Here is a 17,809-nt window from a genome sequence, read left to right on the forward strand (position 1 = left end):
TTAAGATGGCTATCATCAAAAAGAAAATAAGTGCTGGTAAAGTTTGGAGAAATTGGAACCCTCGTGCATTGCTGGTGGGAATGTAAAATGGTGTAGCTGCTTGGAAATCAGTCTGCCGGTTTCTTAAAATACTATGCATAGAGATGCTGTGTGACTCAGCAGTTCTACTCCTAGATACACACCCAAGAGAAATGAAAGTATATGTCTATATAAAAACTGGTACACAAATATTCATAGTAGTTTTATTCATAATAGCCCCAAAGTGGAAACAACCCAGTGTCCATCAACTGTTTAAATCAAATGTGGTGTATCTGTGTAATAGAATATTATTTAGCAATAACGGGAGTGAGGTGCTGATAAATGCTGTAGTCAGGAAGAAATTTGACACCTTTGTACTAAGTAGTGGAAGCAGCTGGTCACAAAAGACTATTGTGTGACTCCATTTATATGAAATGTCTAGAATAGGTAAATCTGTAGAGACAGGAAGTAGATTCATGGTTTCTGGGTATAGAGCGGGTGTGTTTGCAGGAATGAGAAGTTACTACTAATGGATAATTGTGATTTCTTTTTGGGATGATGGAAATGTTTTAAAATTGATTGTAATAATGGATGGACAAGTCTGTGAATATACAAGCCAAGGAATTGTATACTCTTAATAGGTGAATTACATGGTTTGTGAATTATATCTCAGTACAGCTGTTACAAAAAAAAAAAAAAAGAAATAGAGGTGTTTCTAGAAAATAGGGACTGAGGAAATTTGTTGCCAGTAGACTCTCACTTAAAAACTGCTAAATAGACTTCTTCAGGCAGAAGGAAATAATCACAGATAGAAGCACGGAAACCCAGGAAGGAATGAAGGGCAAGAGACCAAAGTGAAAATGTGGTTGAATTTAAATGAACATTGACTGCCAGACAATACTATGTCGTAGAGTCCAAAATACATCTCTCATTATGTTGAAAGGTGTATACCACATTAAAATGGTCTAGGGCCCTTACATTTTCTGGTAAGTGATAACTCATTCATAGTAGGTTCTGCTGAGTTAGGAAGCCAGATTATTTAGAGGATAAATTACTGAAAGAATTAATAAAAGAATATATAGCTAGGAATAAGAAGAATAATAAGAAGGAAATATGAAATAATAGAGAATAGTGCTTTAAACTAAAAGATGTTAAGAAAGGCAGAAAAAGTAAACTAGAACATGTAGGTCAAATAGTAAATATGTAGATTTGAACCTAGACAATAGCAGTCACTTTAGGTTAACAGACTTTTTAAAAATGCTTTTATTAAAAAAACTAAGATTGTCAGATTGGATAAAAGCTGTTATCTTCTTACAGGGGGTACATATCAAATATATGGGTACCAAATATTGTAAGTAAAAGACTGGAAGAAGATAAACTGTGCAACTCTAACCCAAAGAAACTGCTATGACCATCCTAGTAACAGACGCCAGAATCTGTAAGGCAAGAAGTGTTACTAGAGATAAGGGGGCATCTCATGGTGCTAAAAGACTAGGAAATAATATTTTCACTAGTAAGTCTAAATCAACTAATCAAATATTGACATAAAGGAAAAATAGAAAAATTTGTAGTTCTGGTTGAAAATTAATATACCTCTGTATAGAATAAACATATGAAGAGCAATAAAGATAAGAGGAGATTTTAGAAGCTCATTTAACAAGCACTGCGGTTGTTGAGTACACATCCTTCGTGCTTACTGGGCCATAAAATAAGTTTCAATAAATTTCAAGGTTCTAGTGTATAGCACTGGGAACTTACTCAATATCCTGTGATAAACCATAATGGAAAAACATAAGAAAAGACTATATATATGTATAACTGAGTCACTTTACAGGAGAAATTAAACACAACATTGTAAATCAACTATAGTTTGATAAACTTTAAAAAAATTTCAAAGAATGGAAATCATACAGAATGTATTTCTGGCCATAGTGAAATTAAACTAGAAGTTAACAGTAAAAAAGATGCTAGAAAACTCCTAAATATTTGGGAATTATGTAATACACACTCGTAAATAGCCTGTGGGTCAAAGAAGAAATCCCAGTGGAGTTGAGAAAATATTTTGGATTTAAGATAATGAAAATACAGCATATTGGATCTTGTGGTCTGTAGTTAAACCTTACTTAGAGGAAAATTATTGTCTTAAATGCACATGATTGAGAGGAAGAAAGACTGAAAATCTTCACGTTTTATACATTAGAAAAAACCCAACTTATTAAACCCAAAAATACTGAAGGAAGGAAATAGCAAAGATAACAGAAATTAATGAGATAGAAAACAGACTTAAAATAATGGAAAAGCAATTGGTTCCTTGAAAAGACTAATAAGTGAATAAAAGAACTCAGAGGAAAAATGGGAAAACACAAATTACCACTATTAGGAACAAAAAGGGGGACACCTTATAGAACCTCCAGCCACAAAGAACTAGCTGTTATCTTAGGTTCACTAGTGCACTTGTGAGCTTTCAACCACCATGTTTTTATTCATGCCCAAACCCCCAAACCCATTTCTCTACTTAACTCCTCCACTTGTTTTGCACATAACATCTTAGAAATACCTATTTTATCCTATCCCCCCACCCCCAACAGTTTTTTGTAAATAGTGTTTCCCGTGTTGGTAAATGGTAGCACCATTTATTAATTTGCTCAAGCAAGACACCCTGTGGGATCCCTCCATATCTGATGAGTTGCTGAGTCGTTCTCACGTTTCCTTTTTCCCTTCCTCTCTTTTGCTGTATCACTCCTCTCTCTCCTTTTCTGTTTCCACTGCTTCCACTGTTGTCCAATCCGCCTTCAAATTGCCCTCCATTCTTTCAATGGCCTCTCATTTATCTTCCCCCTTCTGTCCTCATATTGCAAAAGTGATCCTGCATGCATTTGTTTTCAACCAATTTCACAGCTTTTTGTTGCCTTAGAATCAAGTCTAAAATCTACTATGGCCACTAAGTCTTCCCCTCCGGAGCCCTGGGCCTGCTTTCTTTTAGCATCTCTACTACTCAACCTCCTCTGTGTCAGGGCTTTTATATCCATCGTATTTCAGCTCCCTCATCCCTCCAGTGAAAGTAAGCAGAAACAGCAAAGTTACTACTAACTCCTTGTTCTCCTCTTTTCCCTGTTTGGTGTTTGGTGTTTGGGCCCCCACACAGCCGTGGATGCCCCCTGGAATCTGCTTGTCATACGAGGACATACCGCAGTGCCAGGCCAGAGAAGGAGCACAGGAAAGGATTATTCATCTGAATGAGTGAATGATAATAGATCAATAGTGACCCTGAAACTTGGTACTGATAACTGTTTTTCAACTTGACTGAATGGGAGACACATGTACACCCATAGCTGATTCATGTCAATGAATGGTAAAAACCACTACACTATTGTAAAGTAATTAGCCTCCAATTAAAAAAAAAAAGAAACAAAATGAAAAAACACAAGTGAATATAGTCTGGCATTTTTTTTTTTAGTCTGGCCTTTTTAAGTGAGAAGTTTAATGGATTTTGGTTATTTATTTAATGATAGAAAGGTCCCTTAATATCATACAAATATTTGCCATATTATCACGCTCACTCAGTTTAAGCTCTTAATGGCAGAAACCTTGCCTTTGTCTTTCTTCTAGAATTTGGCAGAAGCCCTTCCTTTGGTTGGTGAGCTGTGCAATTTTGTTGACTTAAGTAGAAGTCTGAGGCTTGATTTGGAAGCTGCCTAAATCAATATCAGGACGTTGCTTCTCTCACTGAGGTTGCTGGCCACAAATAACATAACTTACTAAAGGTTTCTGAGGAAGTAAAATCCAACTGCTCTCAAAGTAAATACATTCATCTTATTTCATAACCCATATATGCTTGATCTTCAAAAATATTCTTGTACTTAACCCTAAAACATTTATGAAGTACCCACAATATATTTGTTGTTCTGAAGTGGCTAAATGGGCCCCTAGAGATTTAGAAATTTAAATATGATTTGTTGGGGTTAACCAACAGGCCTGATTTCTTCTGATATCAATGTGAGTCAGTTTCCTCTGGTCTTTCTCTTAAAGAAAACTGACCCAGTGTACCTTTTATTTTTAAATTATGTTCAAATCACAGCTTTATGTGAAACTATGCATTTTTTGTTGTTGTTGTGAGATGTGTTATGCATTTGAAGGGAATGAACGTGGAAAGTACGTGTAGTTTGAAGGATGGTGAAATGAGCGCCATGTCCTCACTCCCCATCTTAGGAGATGGCAGGGGGTGGTCCTGTGGCGTGTGCGCTCGTCCTTCGGCCGTGGCCCTCAAGGGATGGGGGCAGCCAAAGCCCACAAAGGCTTGACCGGCCGAGCCAGGATTCTGTGAAGGTTTTATGAAGAATTGTGAAAGGGACATGCAGCCTTGCTTGTTGGAAAGCTGTCCTTCCTGATGGTTTTGCTTGTCATCCGAGTTTCTAGTCTCTGCTGCCTTTAGAAGGAACCACAAAGTTGAGGGAAGCCGGAAGCTTCGTGACTGCTTGGCCGCCGGAGCCCCAGTGGAGGGGGAAACTGTAGCTGTCTCGGAGCTGACCTGCTGCGATGCCTGCCTGCCTGCTGCTCTGACGGAGGGATGAGCCTGGAGTGGGGGGCCCAGGGTGCCCACAGTGGACCCGGCCCTGGAGCGAGATGGGCCCACAGCAGGGCTTCACTTCTGAGCCAGGAGCAGGCCCAGCGCCGTCAGAGGGGCCCTGGGCTGGCCATTGCCATTTTGAACGTCTTCATCATTTTTTCTCTTCAAATGTGCATTTTGTACGATGGGACGAGGGCACGGGCTCAGAGGGCCTGGGATCGCAGCTCCTGCAGGGTTTCACCTCCTGCTGCCTCCGCGCCTTCCTGGGGGGGACAGTGCAGTTGGCTGTGTCCCCACTCGCTGGGGCACTGGGCCGTTCTTCCCAGCAACTGCTGCTGTCTCTTGTCTTCTGTCCTTGGTCCCTGGTGGGAGCTTGGCCTCCAGGAGGGGCAGGGCTGGGCATGTATGTGCCATGGTGGCTGAGGACCAGGCATGGGGCTGGTGGTCCTGCCTTGAGCCAGCGGTGTCATGGTGTGTTCAGCGGGCATCTTGGTGGGGCGAGCCTCCTACCCACCTCAGAGCCAGCCACTGAGCACTCTTGAGTCTGAGGCCGCAATCCCTGGGGGCCCACCTGCTGTGGATGGAGGTGACAGGCTCAGAAGAGATTGGCTGAAAGCAACAAGCATGAAATGTGGTCCCACCCTAGTGGGTCTGCTGGGCAGTTCTGCTTTGGGCCAGTCTGCCGCGTCATGGCTGGCCCTCTCCTGGGTCTGTCATCAGCTGGCGGCTCACTCGGAGCCTTGGGGAACCAGATTGGCCCTGCTCGGCGTGTGGCAGTTGGCAGGCTGTCGGCAGGGGCAGTGGGAGCAACCAGGTACCCTGGAGTCGGGGAACCTGGGCTGCTTCGGGTGGTGGCCGTGTTCCAAGGGCAACAAGAGAGGCCAGCCATAGTGAGCAGGTGTCTCTGAAGTCTCTGCCATGTGACATTCGCTACCACGTTGGCCAAAGCAAGACCCAGGCCAGCCCAGAGTCCAGGAACCAAGAAGGAATCCACCTCTTGATGGAAGGAGCTACAAAAATGTGGATGCAGGGACAGGAGGAACCTCTGAAATGACATCAACAAATGACATTTATTTTGATTTTTTTTCTTTTAAAAATCAGCACGTATTTTCCCACTTCTGAACTCTTACCAAAATTAGCTTAAGATTAGATCTCATGTATTTTTATAGAACAACAGTTCTGTGCAGATCTATTTCAGAGTTCCCCAGAACTTTATTGCCTAGACTAAGGATTCCTTTAGACCTGCTGCCAAACCCAGATAATCATTAAACCACCCCAGTAACATGCCACTTCACCGGATTAAGGAAAGAAAAGAAGGTATAAGTTGAGATGTGACGTCAGCCTTGTTTTAGGTATCTTTCCTCCCCAGGATGGTGAGCCTGCCTTTTCCAGTTTTGAATGCCTTATCTTTGTAGGAACGGTCAGGAGAAGGCGGGTGACCTCGTGCAGGTGGTCTGCAAAGATGGGAGGGCTCATCTTATGTCTCCGGGGCTCTGGGCCCCATTTTAATGGTTTGTTTTGGCCAAACCAAACAAATGGTTTGGCACAGAATTCCAGAGTGTTTGGAAGGGTCCCTCATGTGGCTCTGTGACTAACCCCCTCCCCAGCACCCCAGCCCCACAAGATTCCTGGTCCCCTGCCACTCACCTTCCCCAACCGCTGTCCTGAGATCGCCCTGCACTGCTGTCTTCCCACCGGCCTTCTGGCTCCGTCTTGTGTCCTGAAATGCCCAGCAGTGTCCTGGCCACCAAACCCAGAGCCAGGAAAGGAGTGCGGGGGCCATGCTGCCAGGGGATCAGGGTTGACATGAAAATCACTGGAGTCAGGAAATTCCCGGGCCCTTCCATCATTTGGGAAGACATTTGACCTGAGAGGCCTGAGGTGGGGGGATCAGGTTCCCTTCATGTCAGGAGGAATTGAGGTTCCTGTCAGGAACTGGCCTGGCAGGGAGGCGTCCTGGTGCTCTGCTCTCTGGGCAGAGTCTGAATGGTTCTGTCTGACCCTTTCTAATAACTCGATTGGAATTAAGCGCCCCTCGCTGCCTGTTCGCCTCGTTATTGCGTTCTCTCGTAACTGTTAACTTAGTTATCTCTGACAAGACTGAAGCCTGTATTTGGTGTGCCTATCAATTTGTTTGTAACTGAAGCTCAACCCCAAAGTACTGAGGGGGTTTTACTGTTCGTGGGTCAGTCCAGCCCAGTAACTAGCTGTGTATTCCTCCTGCTTGGCTCACATGATGGTTTACAAATTAATCGTGCGTCTGGGGTGTGGTGATGGCAGGGCTCATGTTGTGGAACGCAGTGGCCAGCATGTGAGGATTCATTGCGCATCTTCACAGGCTGCCTGAGTTGTGGGGACCCCTTCATGCACACGTGCCCCAGCTTGCTAAGGGGAGCAAGCTGACCTTGCCCTCTTCCTATAGCCCTACTGTAAGCCCCACTTTCAAGGGACTAAAGGGCACAGAGTCATCGTTTCTGTTTTAGTTGAAGGACTTGCACAAATCGCCCAGGTGTTAATTATGGAGGCAGGGTCATGACACCTGGCTTAGGAAGTCAGGCAGCCTTTCTGCTGGAAGGGAGGTGTCCTGTCTGGTAGAGGATGCTTGAATCTCAGGGGCTGTGGCTGCTAATTACAATGGAAGGAATACAACTGAAGGTGAACTTCCACACATTTTGACAGTTGGTTTAAGTGGCTTTTCATTCTCTTCTGTGTTCTATTAATGTGTCATACTTGCTTGACAAAATGATCTTTGAGGAAAGGAAGCCCATATGTATTCCTTGGTGCCCAGCCCATGGGTAACATATAATTTTGTTAAAATTGAACCATGGAAATGGCAGTAGCTACTGATGCTCTGAATGTGAGGAGCGGAATCATGAGAACAAGCAGTTCTGCTAAGGTTTTGGGATTCTGTGGTTGGGAGGCTGGGGTGGCAGGGGATGGGGATGGCCCTGTTGTGATTTCGGGTTGCTGGGAGCATGAGGAGGCAGGTACCTGGTGGGTCAGGGTGAGCAGTGGGGCCAACCAGGTATTCACCCCAGCTGCTGGGAAATAAAATCAGGAGGTATGGGGTGGAGACGATGTGGAAAATAACCATGGTTGCCAGTAAGAATGGTGGCTCAGATGGTAAAGAATCTGCCTGCAATGCAGGAGACCTGGGTTTGATCCCTGGGTTGGGAAGATCCCCTGGAGAGGAAAATGGCAACCCACTCCAGTAATCCCATGGACAGAGGGACCTGGTTGGGGGTGGGGTGCTATAGTCCATGGTGTCACAAAGAATTGGACACGATTGAGCGACTAACACTTTTTCATGTCTGCTGGCCCCCAGTGATCCACATCTCCTCCAGCTAAGGAGGCAAGCACAGGACCGGAAGGGTGAGGACCGAAAGCCTAGGACAGGGTGGCTTAGCCTTTCGTCCACTGCTTGCTAGTGTCCCCTTGAGGTGCCTCAAGTTGACGACCTGGGAGGGCCAGAAGCAGCGTGTGCTGAAGCTGGTCTGGGTGGTTCGAGAGGGAATTTTGTTCAATGCAGCCATCATGCAAAATTAAATTATCCTGTATCAGTATTCAATGAATAAAAGCTATTAGTATATCAGAAGCAAAGGTAAAAATATTCAAATATATACACATAAGTATATACTATATATAGGCATAACTGAATCCCTTTGCTTTATACCTGGAACTGATAATATTGTGAGCCAACTCTACCTCAAAAAAGTACTCAGAACATGTTACTTTCTAATTGTTTCATTGCATTGGGAGGTTACTTTCACCTCCTGAGTCTATGATAAAAGTACTATATGCTGGTGAGCTGCAGTGTATCTCTTTTTAGCTCCACACTCAGTGACTTCACACTGGTAGCTTGCGACTGGCCATGGTGGGAATATTTGTACCACATATGTGTGCACGTCTTGCCTCTCTATACAACAGAGCAGTACTTCCTCTCTGACTCGGTTCTGTCTGTCTGGCTTTGAGTGTGGACCACAGCCTCCGAATGCCTTCAGCCTCCTTGGGGGGGAACCAGAAACTCTATCCAAAAGCTTCCTTCTTTGGACTCAAACATTTCCAAGGATGGAGGCAAAAGAAATGATCATAGCTTAAAGGGCTTTCGGTCTTCTGAGGTGGCTCAGTGGTAAAGAATCCACCTGCCAACGCAGGAGATGCAGGTTCAGTCCCTGAGTCGGGAAGATCCTCTGGAGGAGGAAACGGCAACCCATTCCAGTCTTCTTGCCTGGAAAATCCCATGGACAGAGGAGCCTGGCGGGCTACAGTCCCTAGGGTCTCAAAGAGTCAGACATTCCTTAGCGACTGAGCATGCAAAGGGCTTTCAGTTTCCTTGTCTTCTAGTCTGTTGATGATATGTGGGATTAAAAATGAGCAGAAGTGTTGATACTGTCAACGGAATGGACCACAAAAGCTTGATTAGTTGAAAATGCCAGTAAGGAATTTAAAAGAAAGAATGAGCAGCAGTGATTACAGCTCTGCGTACACAGGACCAGTGAACATGGTAACGGGTTCCTTGTCTAATTAAAATTTCCGCCTAAGAATGATAAAGTCTGATTTTAGTTCACAGGAGACTCGAACCCAGGAGAGCCTTCTGTAGGAAATCCTCTGCTTCCATAGGCAGGGAAGCCAGCTCCCTGGGTGTCCCCCCCGAAAGCTTAAGCAAACCTCCCCTGAGTGTTCCCCCCACACCCTGGGCGCACCTCCCCTGAGTGTTCCCCCCACTATCGCCCCCCTGCAACCTGGGCACCTCCCCTGAGTGTTCCCCCCACACCCTGGGCGCACCTCCCCTGAGTGTTCCCCCCACACCCTGGGCGCACCTCCCCTGAGTGTTCCCCCCACACCCTGGGCGCACCTCCCCTGAGTGTTCCCCCCACACCCTGGGCGCACCTCCCCTGACTGTTCCCCCCACACCCTGGGCGCACCTCCCCTGAGTGTTCCCCCCACACCCTGGGCGCACCTCCCCTGACTGTTCCCCCCACACCCTGGGCGCACCTCCCCTGAGTGTTCCCCCCACACCCTGGGTGCACCTCTGACACCAGAGTACAGTGAGTTTGGCCCGTTGGGTCCCAGCTTTCTCAGATCAGGTTGCCCATCTGTAAAGTGCCAGTCAAGAATGTTGACCCTCACCAGCATGCCTTTAATAGTTTGTTATTAGAGAAATAAAACAAGTGAATCAAATAGGATTAACCCCTTCAAATGATTTAACTATTTCTTACCAATAACAAAGAACAAATTCCTTTCATTCTGTTGAGGATAACAAGAAACATGGAGCTGTGGGGGTCTCTGTAAGAATTAGCAGCTTGTTATAAACGCTGATTCTGGACAAGTTGACAGTCTATTTCTCTTGTTCAGGATAATAAGCAAAGCTTTTCCATCAAAGGAGACTAATTCCTTGTTTGAAATCTCACTTATAGCAGGAGGATTAGCAGGCCTTTACCTAGATGTTTTGAAGTAGCCACGTATTTGCCTCCACTTCTCTCTAGTCTTCTGGCATTTTGGAATAAGAGCTTTAACTCATCAAGTGGATGAATAATAGGAGGTACCCTTACAGCCTGAGAAATGAAGCATGAAGTTATATACTTGGACTTTCTCATAATGTTCATCTTTGGTTAAAATTACTTTCCTGTATTTTTAAGTGTATGGATTATTCTAAATGTCATGTCATGCTGGCTAATTGAAACAGCCTCAGAGTCTTAATGACTTACTAGAGCAAAGGCTCATGTCTTGCGCTTGTCACTGTCCAGGATGGGTCAGTGGGGGCTGGGCAGCAAAATGCTGTCTTCCATGCAGTGATTCGGGGACCTAAGCTACTTCTGTCTGGGGTCTGCTGGTTCCCAGACTTGGGACTCCTCTCCGGCTCTTCTATATTTGGCCACAGGCATGAGAAGAAAGGTGTACGGTTGGGTAGGAGTGTTTTGGCCAGGCCTGTTGGGATTTTTCCCTTTCACTGATATTCCAGTGGTCAGTACTCAGTTACCCAGCAACAGCCCAACCTGGGATACATGGTCTCTGTCCCCAGGAGGAAAAGGGAATGGGGTTGGCAAGCTTGCAGCATTACCTTGGCCAGACCAGAATACTCAGATCACCAAAGTTGCATTTTAAGAGTGTATTTTCAAGTCCTCAGAAGGTCTCTGGCCATAGAGCAGATGCAGAGCATAGTGATCAAGAGCATGACCTCAATTCAGATTCCCTGAATTCAAATCCCACCTCCATCACTTATCAGGTATGACAAGTGTCCTAGTCTGCCTCGGTGACTCAGCTTTCTCATTGTGAAATGGGGATAACAGAGGAAATCACTAGAGTTTGTGTGAGAATGAGATGATGTAACATATGTAAAATGCTTAGAATTATTAATGGATATAATTAACAACATGTAAGTGTTTGTTAATGGGCTTCCCAGGTGGCTCAGTAGTAAAGAATCTGCTTGCTAATGCAGGAGATGCAGGTTTGATTCTTGGGTCAAGGAAGATCCCCTGGGGAAGGAAATAGCAGTCCATTCTAGTATTCTTGCCTGGGAAATTGCGTAGACAGAAGGAGCCTGCGGACTGTAGTTCACGGGGTTACAGAGAGTTGGACACAACTTATTGACTGAATAATGACAACAACAACAAGTATTTGTTAAATAAATTTTCTAAGAATGAGACTAGTAATAAAGAGACCTGTTGTCCTTTTTGGTGAGTTGTCCATCCCAGTGTTCTTGCCTGGAGAATCCCGTGGACTGGTGGGCTGCCATCTCTGGGGTTGCGCAGAGTTGGACACGACTGAAGCGACTTAGCAGCAGCAGCAGCAGTTCAAATATATTGCCATTCAGATGAAGAATGTTTCTTTTTGTTCAGTTGTAAAAATGTTTATTGAGCAACTATTAATTATAATGGGCCAAACCATTATAATGGAAACAGCATGTTTTCTCCACCAAATTTGCCTTTTAAACTCTGTCTCTCAATCCAAGTTCCCATCGGCATCTTAGTTTCCACTCTCCAAATCCATGGCTTCTTCTGGGCCCCTGAGAGTGAAAGGTGACATTGGCCCAGTGCCTCTCCTCCCCTGGCCACGTCTTATGGGTCCTGTCAAGGTCATTCACGTAGTGGGTATGATTTCTGTCTACCTGTTATGCAGTTTGCTTCCAATCTGTTTATATGAACATGCTACCTCTTCCGTTAGGGTCCAGATTTTGGGATAATGCATGAATTTATTTATTTATTTTATTGATTTATTTTAAAATATTGATTGATCGATTTGGCTGTGCTGGGTCTTAGTTGCGATATGTGGGATCTTTAGTTGTGGCATATGGGATCTAGTTCCCTGACCAGGGATCAAACCCCGGCCCACTGCATTGGGAGAGTGGAGTCTTAGCCTCTGGACCACCAGGGAAGCTCCAGATAATGGTTGATTTTGGAAAACACAGGAGGGCAACAGGAAGTGATTTCTGGGTTCCAGCCCCCACCGCAGGAGCAGGCTGGCTTAACAGGCTCTTTCTCTTGCAGCTGGACGACTGCACGCTGCAGCTCTCCCACAACGGTACTTACCTGGACTTGGAGGCCACGCTGGCCGAGCAACGGGACGAGTTAGAAGGCTTCCAGGATGACGCTGGGTAAGACTGACTGCTGTCCCTGCCAGCTGGTCCCGACCCTCCACGAAATGGGGCTCCATTGAGGCCTTCAAATATTTTGGAGAGATCACCATCGCTTTCACCTTGTCTCACTCACAGTCACACAAAAGGACTCACTCACCAGGAGTAACTACAGACCCTTTGAATTTGAGTAGCTCTTCTTGGTAAGGCTACTCGGGTTGGAGAATTTCTGGTGTAGTTTAACTAAGCATGTGATATTTACATTCAAAGTTTCTTTTTAAACCAAATGTAGTTAAATTAATATTTTCTAGATTTTAGTGGATTGACAACTATGTTATACATTGTTTTTAATGGTAACTACTGGATATTTAGTTTTTTTGGCAGATGCCCCTTTAGATGATTTCATACTGTATCATCTTTTGAACTCATTACAGTGGAAAAAATAATTATTAATTATGTTAGTTAATATCAAGTTACTTTTAGCCTGTATCTAGAATTGCTTAGTATTTCTGATTGCTGTGAGTTTGAATAAAGCAATTTATATAAAAAATCAGAAAAATGTACAGAAAGCAAAGCCACTGTAGGAATATACCCATACAATTAGCCATTCCTATATTTATTAGATTATTTTTTCAAGTGATTGTTTTCTTCTCTTCCAGATTTTCTTAACTTTTCGTATCAAAATGATTTTTAACTCCCAGAAGAGCTGAGAGTAAAGCACTGACATTTTCCAAATAACCCTTTACCCAGCTTCCCATGATGTTAACATATTACATAACCAGTGCAAATTTGCCCAAACCAAGACATTAATATTTGTAAAATACTATTATGTATTTATTCAGTTACTGAAATACACTTTGGATGGGGCCCCCTGCCTCCCATTCATCCAGAACCAAGTCTGTCTCTGATTTTATCACCTTCCTCCTTACAAACCTTCAGAGGCTCCCTCTTTCTTTCCAAATAATGCCCAGCCATCTTTGTCTGCTATTCAGAGATCTCTTCAAAAATTCTTTTGAGGCTGCCTTTCTTGAGTTAAAAATATATTGTAGTCAAATTAATATTATCTGAGGCTCAAAAAATGAGGAAAAATGGGAACCTTCTTGGTGTTGCTTTCCTACCTGACACCAGAATATATTGATGACTTCCCGGGTTTCCTCTGCTTTAGTACCTATCACAAATTATGGTCCTTTCCCCATTAATGGTCCCCTTAATTATCCCTCTTCTCTGCTACTAAAATTCTACTAGGTCAGAACTGGGCCTGCCTGAATATCCAGCCTCACATTTTCTCAACACATTAGAGGCACTTAGTGTACACTAGGAGCCAGGTGAACAGAGGAGCCCAGAGTGCTGAGTGTCATGCACTTGAGCACCGAGGTCAGGGTCCTTGGTAGGAACCCAGTCAAGTTCTCTGAGGATGCCCTTCCTGTCTCCTGAGTGCATTCAGAGCCATGAAAGACCTGGGAAATGCCTTAGGCTGTGCACACATGAGGGGTATCTCTATTAAGTCACATCAAATTCTACTCATCATCATTTTTAAAAATTACATTGTTAAGACTGAAAGATTTAAGGAAATTCCTTTGCTATCATTTTTACCAAGTGTTTGACAATGACATCCTTTTATTTAAGATATCAGCATTAGGTTGCATGACAGTCGAATGGGATGACTTCATGTTTCATTGATCAAATAGATCCCAGGAGTGTTATGAGTGGATCATTGCCAGTTTGAACACTGTCCCTAGTGGTATTATGCTTGAAGACCATGACCTGTCTGATAATTTTTTTTTTTCTTGTCAAAACATGACTAGTTTGGAGATGACAACTTGGAAAAAAGTGTTAATATATTAGCTAACAGTATCAAGAGTTAAGAGTGGGGAAGAAAATAACCTTATGGAGCACCTGACATACCAACCACTGTGTTAGGTACCTTATTCATGGCATGTTTGTTTACTGGTTTATTCCCTTAGTAGGCACAAACATGCGATTAGATTTTCTGATCTCCGTGTTTCATTTGAAACATCTGAGGGCCAGGAGTTAAATTACATGTCCAGGGAGGCAGAGCTGGTAGAAGGTGGAGCAACGTTTGACTGTAGGTGTGACTGGTTCCAAGTCCGTGCTCCTCTGCCATCCCAGGAGCTCCTGGGATGTACATTTCAGGTTCTCCTGAGGATGTACACTGGCACCCGAGGGGATGTATGGTTGGTTCATGCAAGGGCTTCCTCTGTTCCAGGCTAATTTACTGCAGGGGGGCTCCATCCCCTGGCCCTGAGGCTACAGCTCATCCGGTAAACATGGTGTCCAGATGCCAGTTTCTTTGCAGCCATGCCCAGAGAGCCAAGGAGCCTGCTGCAAGCCCCCCAGAGCAGATCCTGGGGCTAACCTCACTTGGTTCCCTTCTGAACTGTCACCTGACCATGGCTCCATCTGACAGGGGCAGCCTTGACCACATTTCTGCACCCTCATGGCATGGGGTGCTGGGGAAACAAGTTATGGTAAGATGAGAAGGCAGGACTCACGACGTGGGAAGCTGCAGACACTGGGGAGAGAGGAGGTGTCCCAGAGGATGTCGGGTAGCTGCACGTTTGACTGCTGGGTCCCAAACCCACCGCAGAGTGGGGTTTCTATCCGAAATAGTCTTCATTTGAGGGATTTAGCCTTTGTCCTCTGGAACACATCCAGGATGACTTTCCTGTTTATCTGGAAGAGTGTGAAGAAGCCACCTCTCCTGGTCTCTGGTCGGCAGAGCCCCTGGGCCTGGCCTGGGCTGCAGAAGACAGGCCAGGATGGTGCTGTCCTGGCATTGCCGGGTCACTCTGGTGATCCCCGGGTCCTGAGCAGTGCTGTGAGCACTGGTGGCCTGTAGTGAGTTACTGGGCTCTGGCTGGAAGCAGCCTGACGGTGGAGGCTTCCTGCACAGGAGGGAGGTGTCTGGGTGCATCTGCAGGGAACGCTTGCACTGAGTGGCCCCCCTGGGTCTTTTCTTAGAGGTTTTGGCATTTGACAGAGTCTGTGTGCCTGAGAGCTCATACCTCCCTCAAACAGAAGTTAAAATATAATTTCCTCCTGGTTAAGAATTGCCCTTGTGAAGCGTGAAAAGGGCATATGAAACCATTCTGTTTCTTGATTTTTTTTTTGTTTTTTGTTAAATTATAGGAAAATACCTGCTCACGCTGTGGCCACTTAAGGAAGATGGGTGGCAGGGTGTGTGAAGATGGTGGTGGTGTCGGTTGAGTGTGTTCAGTCAGTTTTTCTTGCTGGAGGAGCTGGTTTCTTTGTTATTGTCCGTTACCCTGCTCTTTTCTGCCAGGACTAAAATTTAACTTACCCCTTGTTTATAATGACCACTCAGACTATATAGCTAGTTGGAGAAGAGGAGAAAGACCTTCAAAAGTACAAGGACAAAGCAATTATTATGCTAGCAGAGTAAAGCCAGGTCTGTTTATTGCCTTCCAAAGCCAGTGAAGTGAGCAGGCACTGCAGGGGGCAGTGGAAACCGAAGCCCCTGGGTTTTTATTCCCGACCCTGCCATTGTGCGACGTAGGGCAAATCACTCTACCTCTGATGGGAGTTTATATAAACTGAGGACAGTGTTACCCACTCCCATTTCCCTCCTTGTATCAGCAGCAACCCCAACAGAGGGTCGCTGAGGAGAGCGTAAAGAGCAGCAGTGCGCAGTAGTTAGGGGCGTGAGCTTTGCAGCTAACCTCAGGGCTTTGTGACTATGGGAATGTTACTTTACCTCTCTGAACCTCGGTTTCCTTGTAAGTGGGGAAATTATAATATAACCATCATACTGCCTCCTTGGGTTGCTGTGAGGTAAAATATGATGATGTATCTAAAACATTAAGCTGGTTCCCAGCATGTAAGATAAACCCAAAGCTAGCAGCTTTAGCTATAATTCCTGTCATAGTTTGAGATCATGCACTGATATGGGGGTCATTGGGTTTTAGGACGGGATGGGGTCTGTGCAGAGCACTCATGGGGAGAGCTCATTGTTTTAGTTAAGAAAAGCGAGGCTGGAGCCTTGCGCGTGGGGCAGAGGTGGCCCAGATTCTGCCTCCTCCAGCCTCCCCCAGCCCTGGACCTTGTTGCTTAGTCCCACCTACCCTGCCTCTGACAGGAAAGGCACATGGGTACTGTCACAGAGAAGTGGGGTCGGAGGTTAGTCCTGAAGGCCAGAGGGTGGTGCTTTGCCAAGGTAGCGAGGGCCACAGTTCGGGGTGTGGTAGACCTGTGAGTGGCCCTGAGAAGCACCGGGCTTCAGGGATGCTGGGAGGACCTGCGTGGTTGTTGAGCACGTCCCCAGGTGCTCCTGACCTGGAGGAACCCTGGACACTCACCTCTGCTTCGGCTGGACTCCCCTCAGGCCTTCGCTAGAGGGTCAGCGCTGAGATAGTGCTTCTCTCTCTAGGCTTCCTCATCCTGATAGCCCCACTCCTGTGCCCACTGCACTGTGGGGGTGGGAAGGTCAGATGAGATGAGATCCTGTGGAGTGGGGGTGGGGAGAGCACAGTGTGAGCCTCGGAAATGAAGGATGGGGGTGGGAAGGGCTGTGAGGAAGCCCGTTTGCAGGAGCAGGTGGGCCCCCATCCCACCCTGCCAGCCCCCATGATTGGGGAGTGCAGAGGAGTTTGGGGAGAGCTCTGGTTTGACTCTTAGACACTCAGCTTATCAGCCTGCAGCACGTGAGCCCAAAGATCTGTGTGTAGGTAGCAGGGGTCCAGGAACCCCTGAGATTTCTTGCAGTTTGTTTGGGTATGCAGGGTTTTGGGGTGGAGAGGGGTTTCATAGGATGCTCAAAGAATTCTTTACTTTCCAAAATGTCAAGTTGGAAGGAATAAAAGCCGTTTTCCCTCCTTACTGTCTGATACAAACGTTAACCTGTGACATCTCTGTCAAGGTTTCCTTGGCATCTGGACCTGGTAGAAAGGGAAATCACTAAAATACATTTTAAACCCAAATATGAAAACCTACTGAACTCAAAAAACCAAACCACAAACAAAAAACTTTAACGAAAGAGAGATTCTGGTTAAAGGTGTGGGTGGGACGCAGTAAAGTGTTTCTCCCCACTTTTCCTCTTAAGCCGGGAGTATAGGTGTGTTGTTGTCTGAGGCTCTCTTGGCAAATCACCAAAGAATTAAGGGTCTCCCATCTTCTCAGTGCAAGGCTCGGACTGCAGACCATCAGCCCGCTCTGGTTACGGGTGGGTGGATTCAGTGCTGAGCTGAGCAGGGCAGCCCAGAGGCCCCTGCACACCGGCTTTGGGTCAGTGCTAGACCAGAGCCTCCAGTTACCCTGGGAGAAAGTCACTTAGAAGTGCTCGGGCAAAATAAACAAATGGGACCTAATGAAACTTAAAAGCTTTTGCACAACAAAGGAAACTATAAGCAAGGTGAAAAGACAGCCCTCAGATTGGGAGAAAATAATAGCAAATGAAGCAACAGACAAAGGATTAATCTCGAAAATATACAAGCAACTCCTCCAGCTCAACTCCAGAAAAATAAATGACCCAATCAAAAAATGGGCCAAAGAACTCAACAGACATTTCTCCAAGGAAGACATACAGATGGCAAAAAAACACATGAAAAGATGCTCAACATCACTCATTATCAGAGAAATGCAAATCAAAACCACAATGAGGTACCATTTCACGC

General features: G+C 45.4%; 1 protein-coding gene across 6 annotated transcripts in view; it reads left to right on the forward strand.

Moving 5' to 3' along the window:
- FHOD3 (formin homology 2 domain containing 3) overlaps positions 1 to 17,809 on the forward strand; it is a 515,377-nt gene that overhangs the window by 48,639 nt on the left and 448,929 nt on the right. For all 6 annotated transcript variants that reach the window (XM_070452863.1, XM_070452865.1, XM_070452864.1 and 3 more), the window contains exon 2: positions 12,073 to 12,179. In XM_070452863.1, the coding sequence (XP_070308964.1) occupies positions 12,073 to 12,179 (107 nt within the window). The remainder of the gene's footprint in view (positions 1 to 12,072; positions 12,180 to 17,809) is intronic.

This window comes from Odocoileus virginianus, chromosome 22 (assembly GCF_023699985.2).
Source record: "Odocoileus virginianus isolate 20LAN1187 ecotype Illinois chromosome 22, Ovbor_1.2, whole genome shotgun sequence".
Taxonomy (NCBI): domain Eukaryota; kingdom Metazoa; phylum Chordata; class Mammalia; order Artiodactyla; family Cervidae; genus Odocoileus; species Odocoileus virginianus.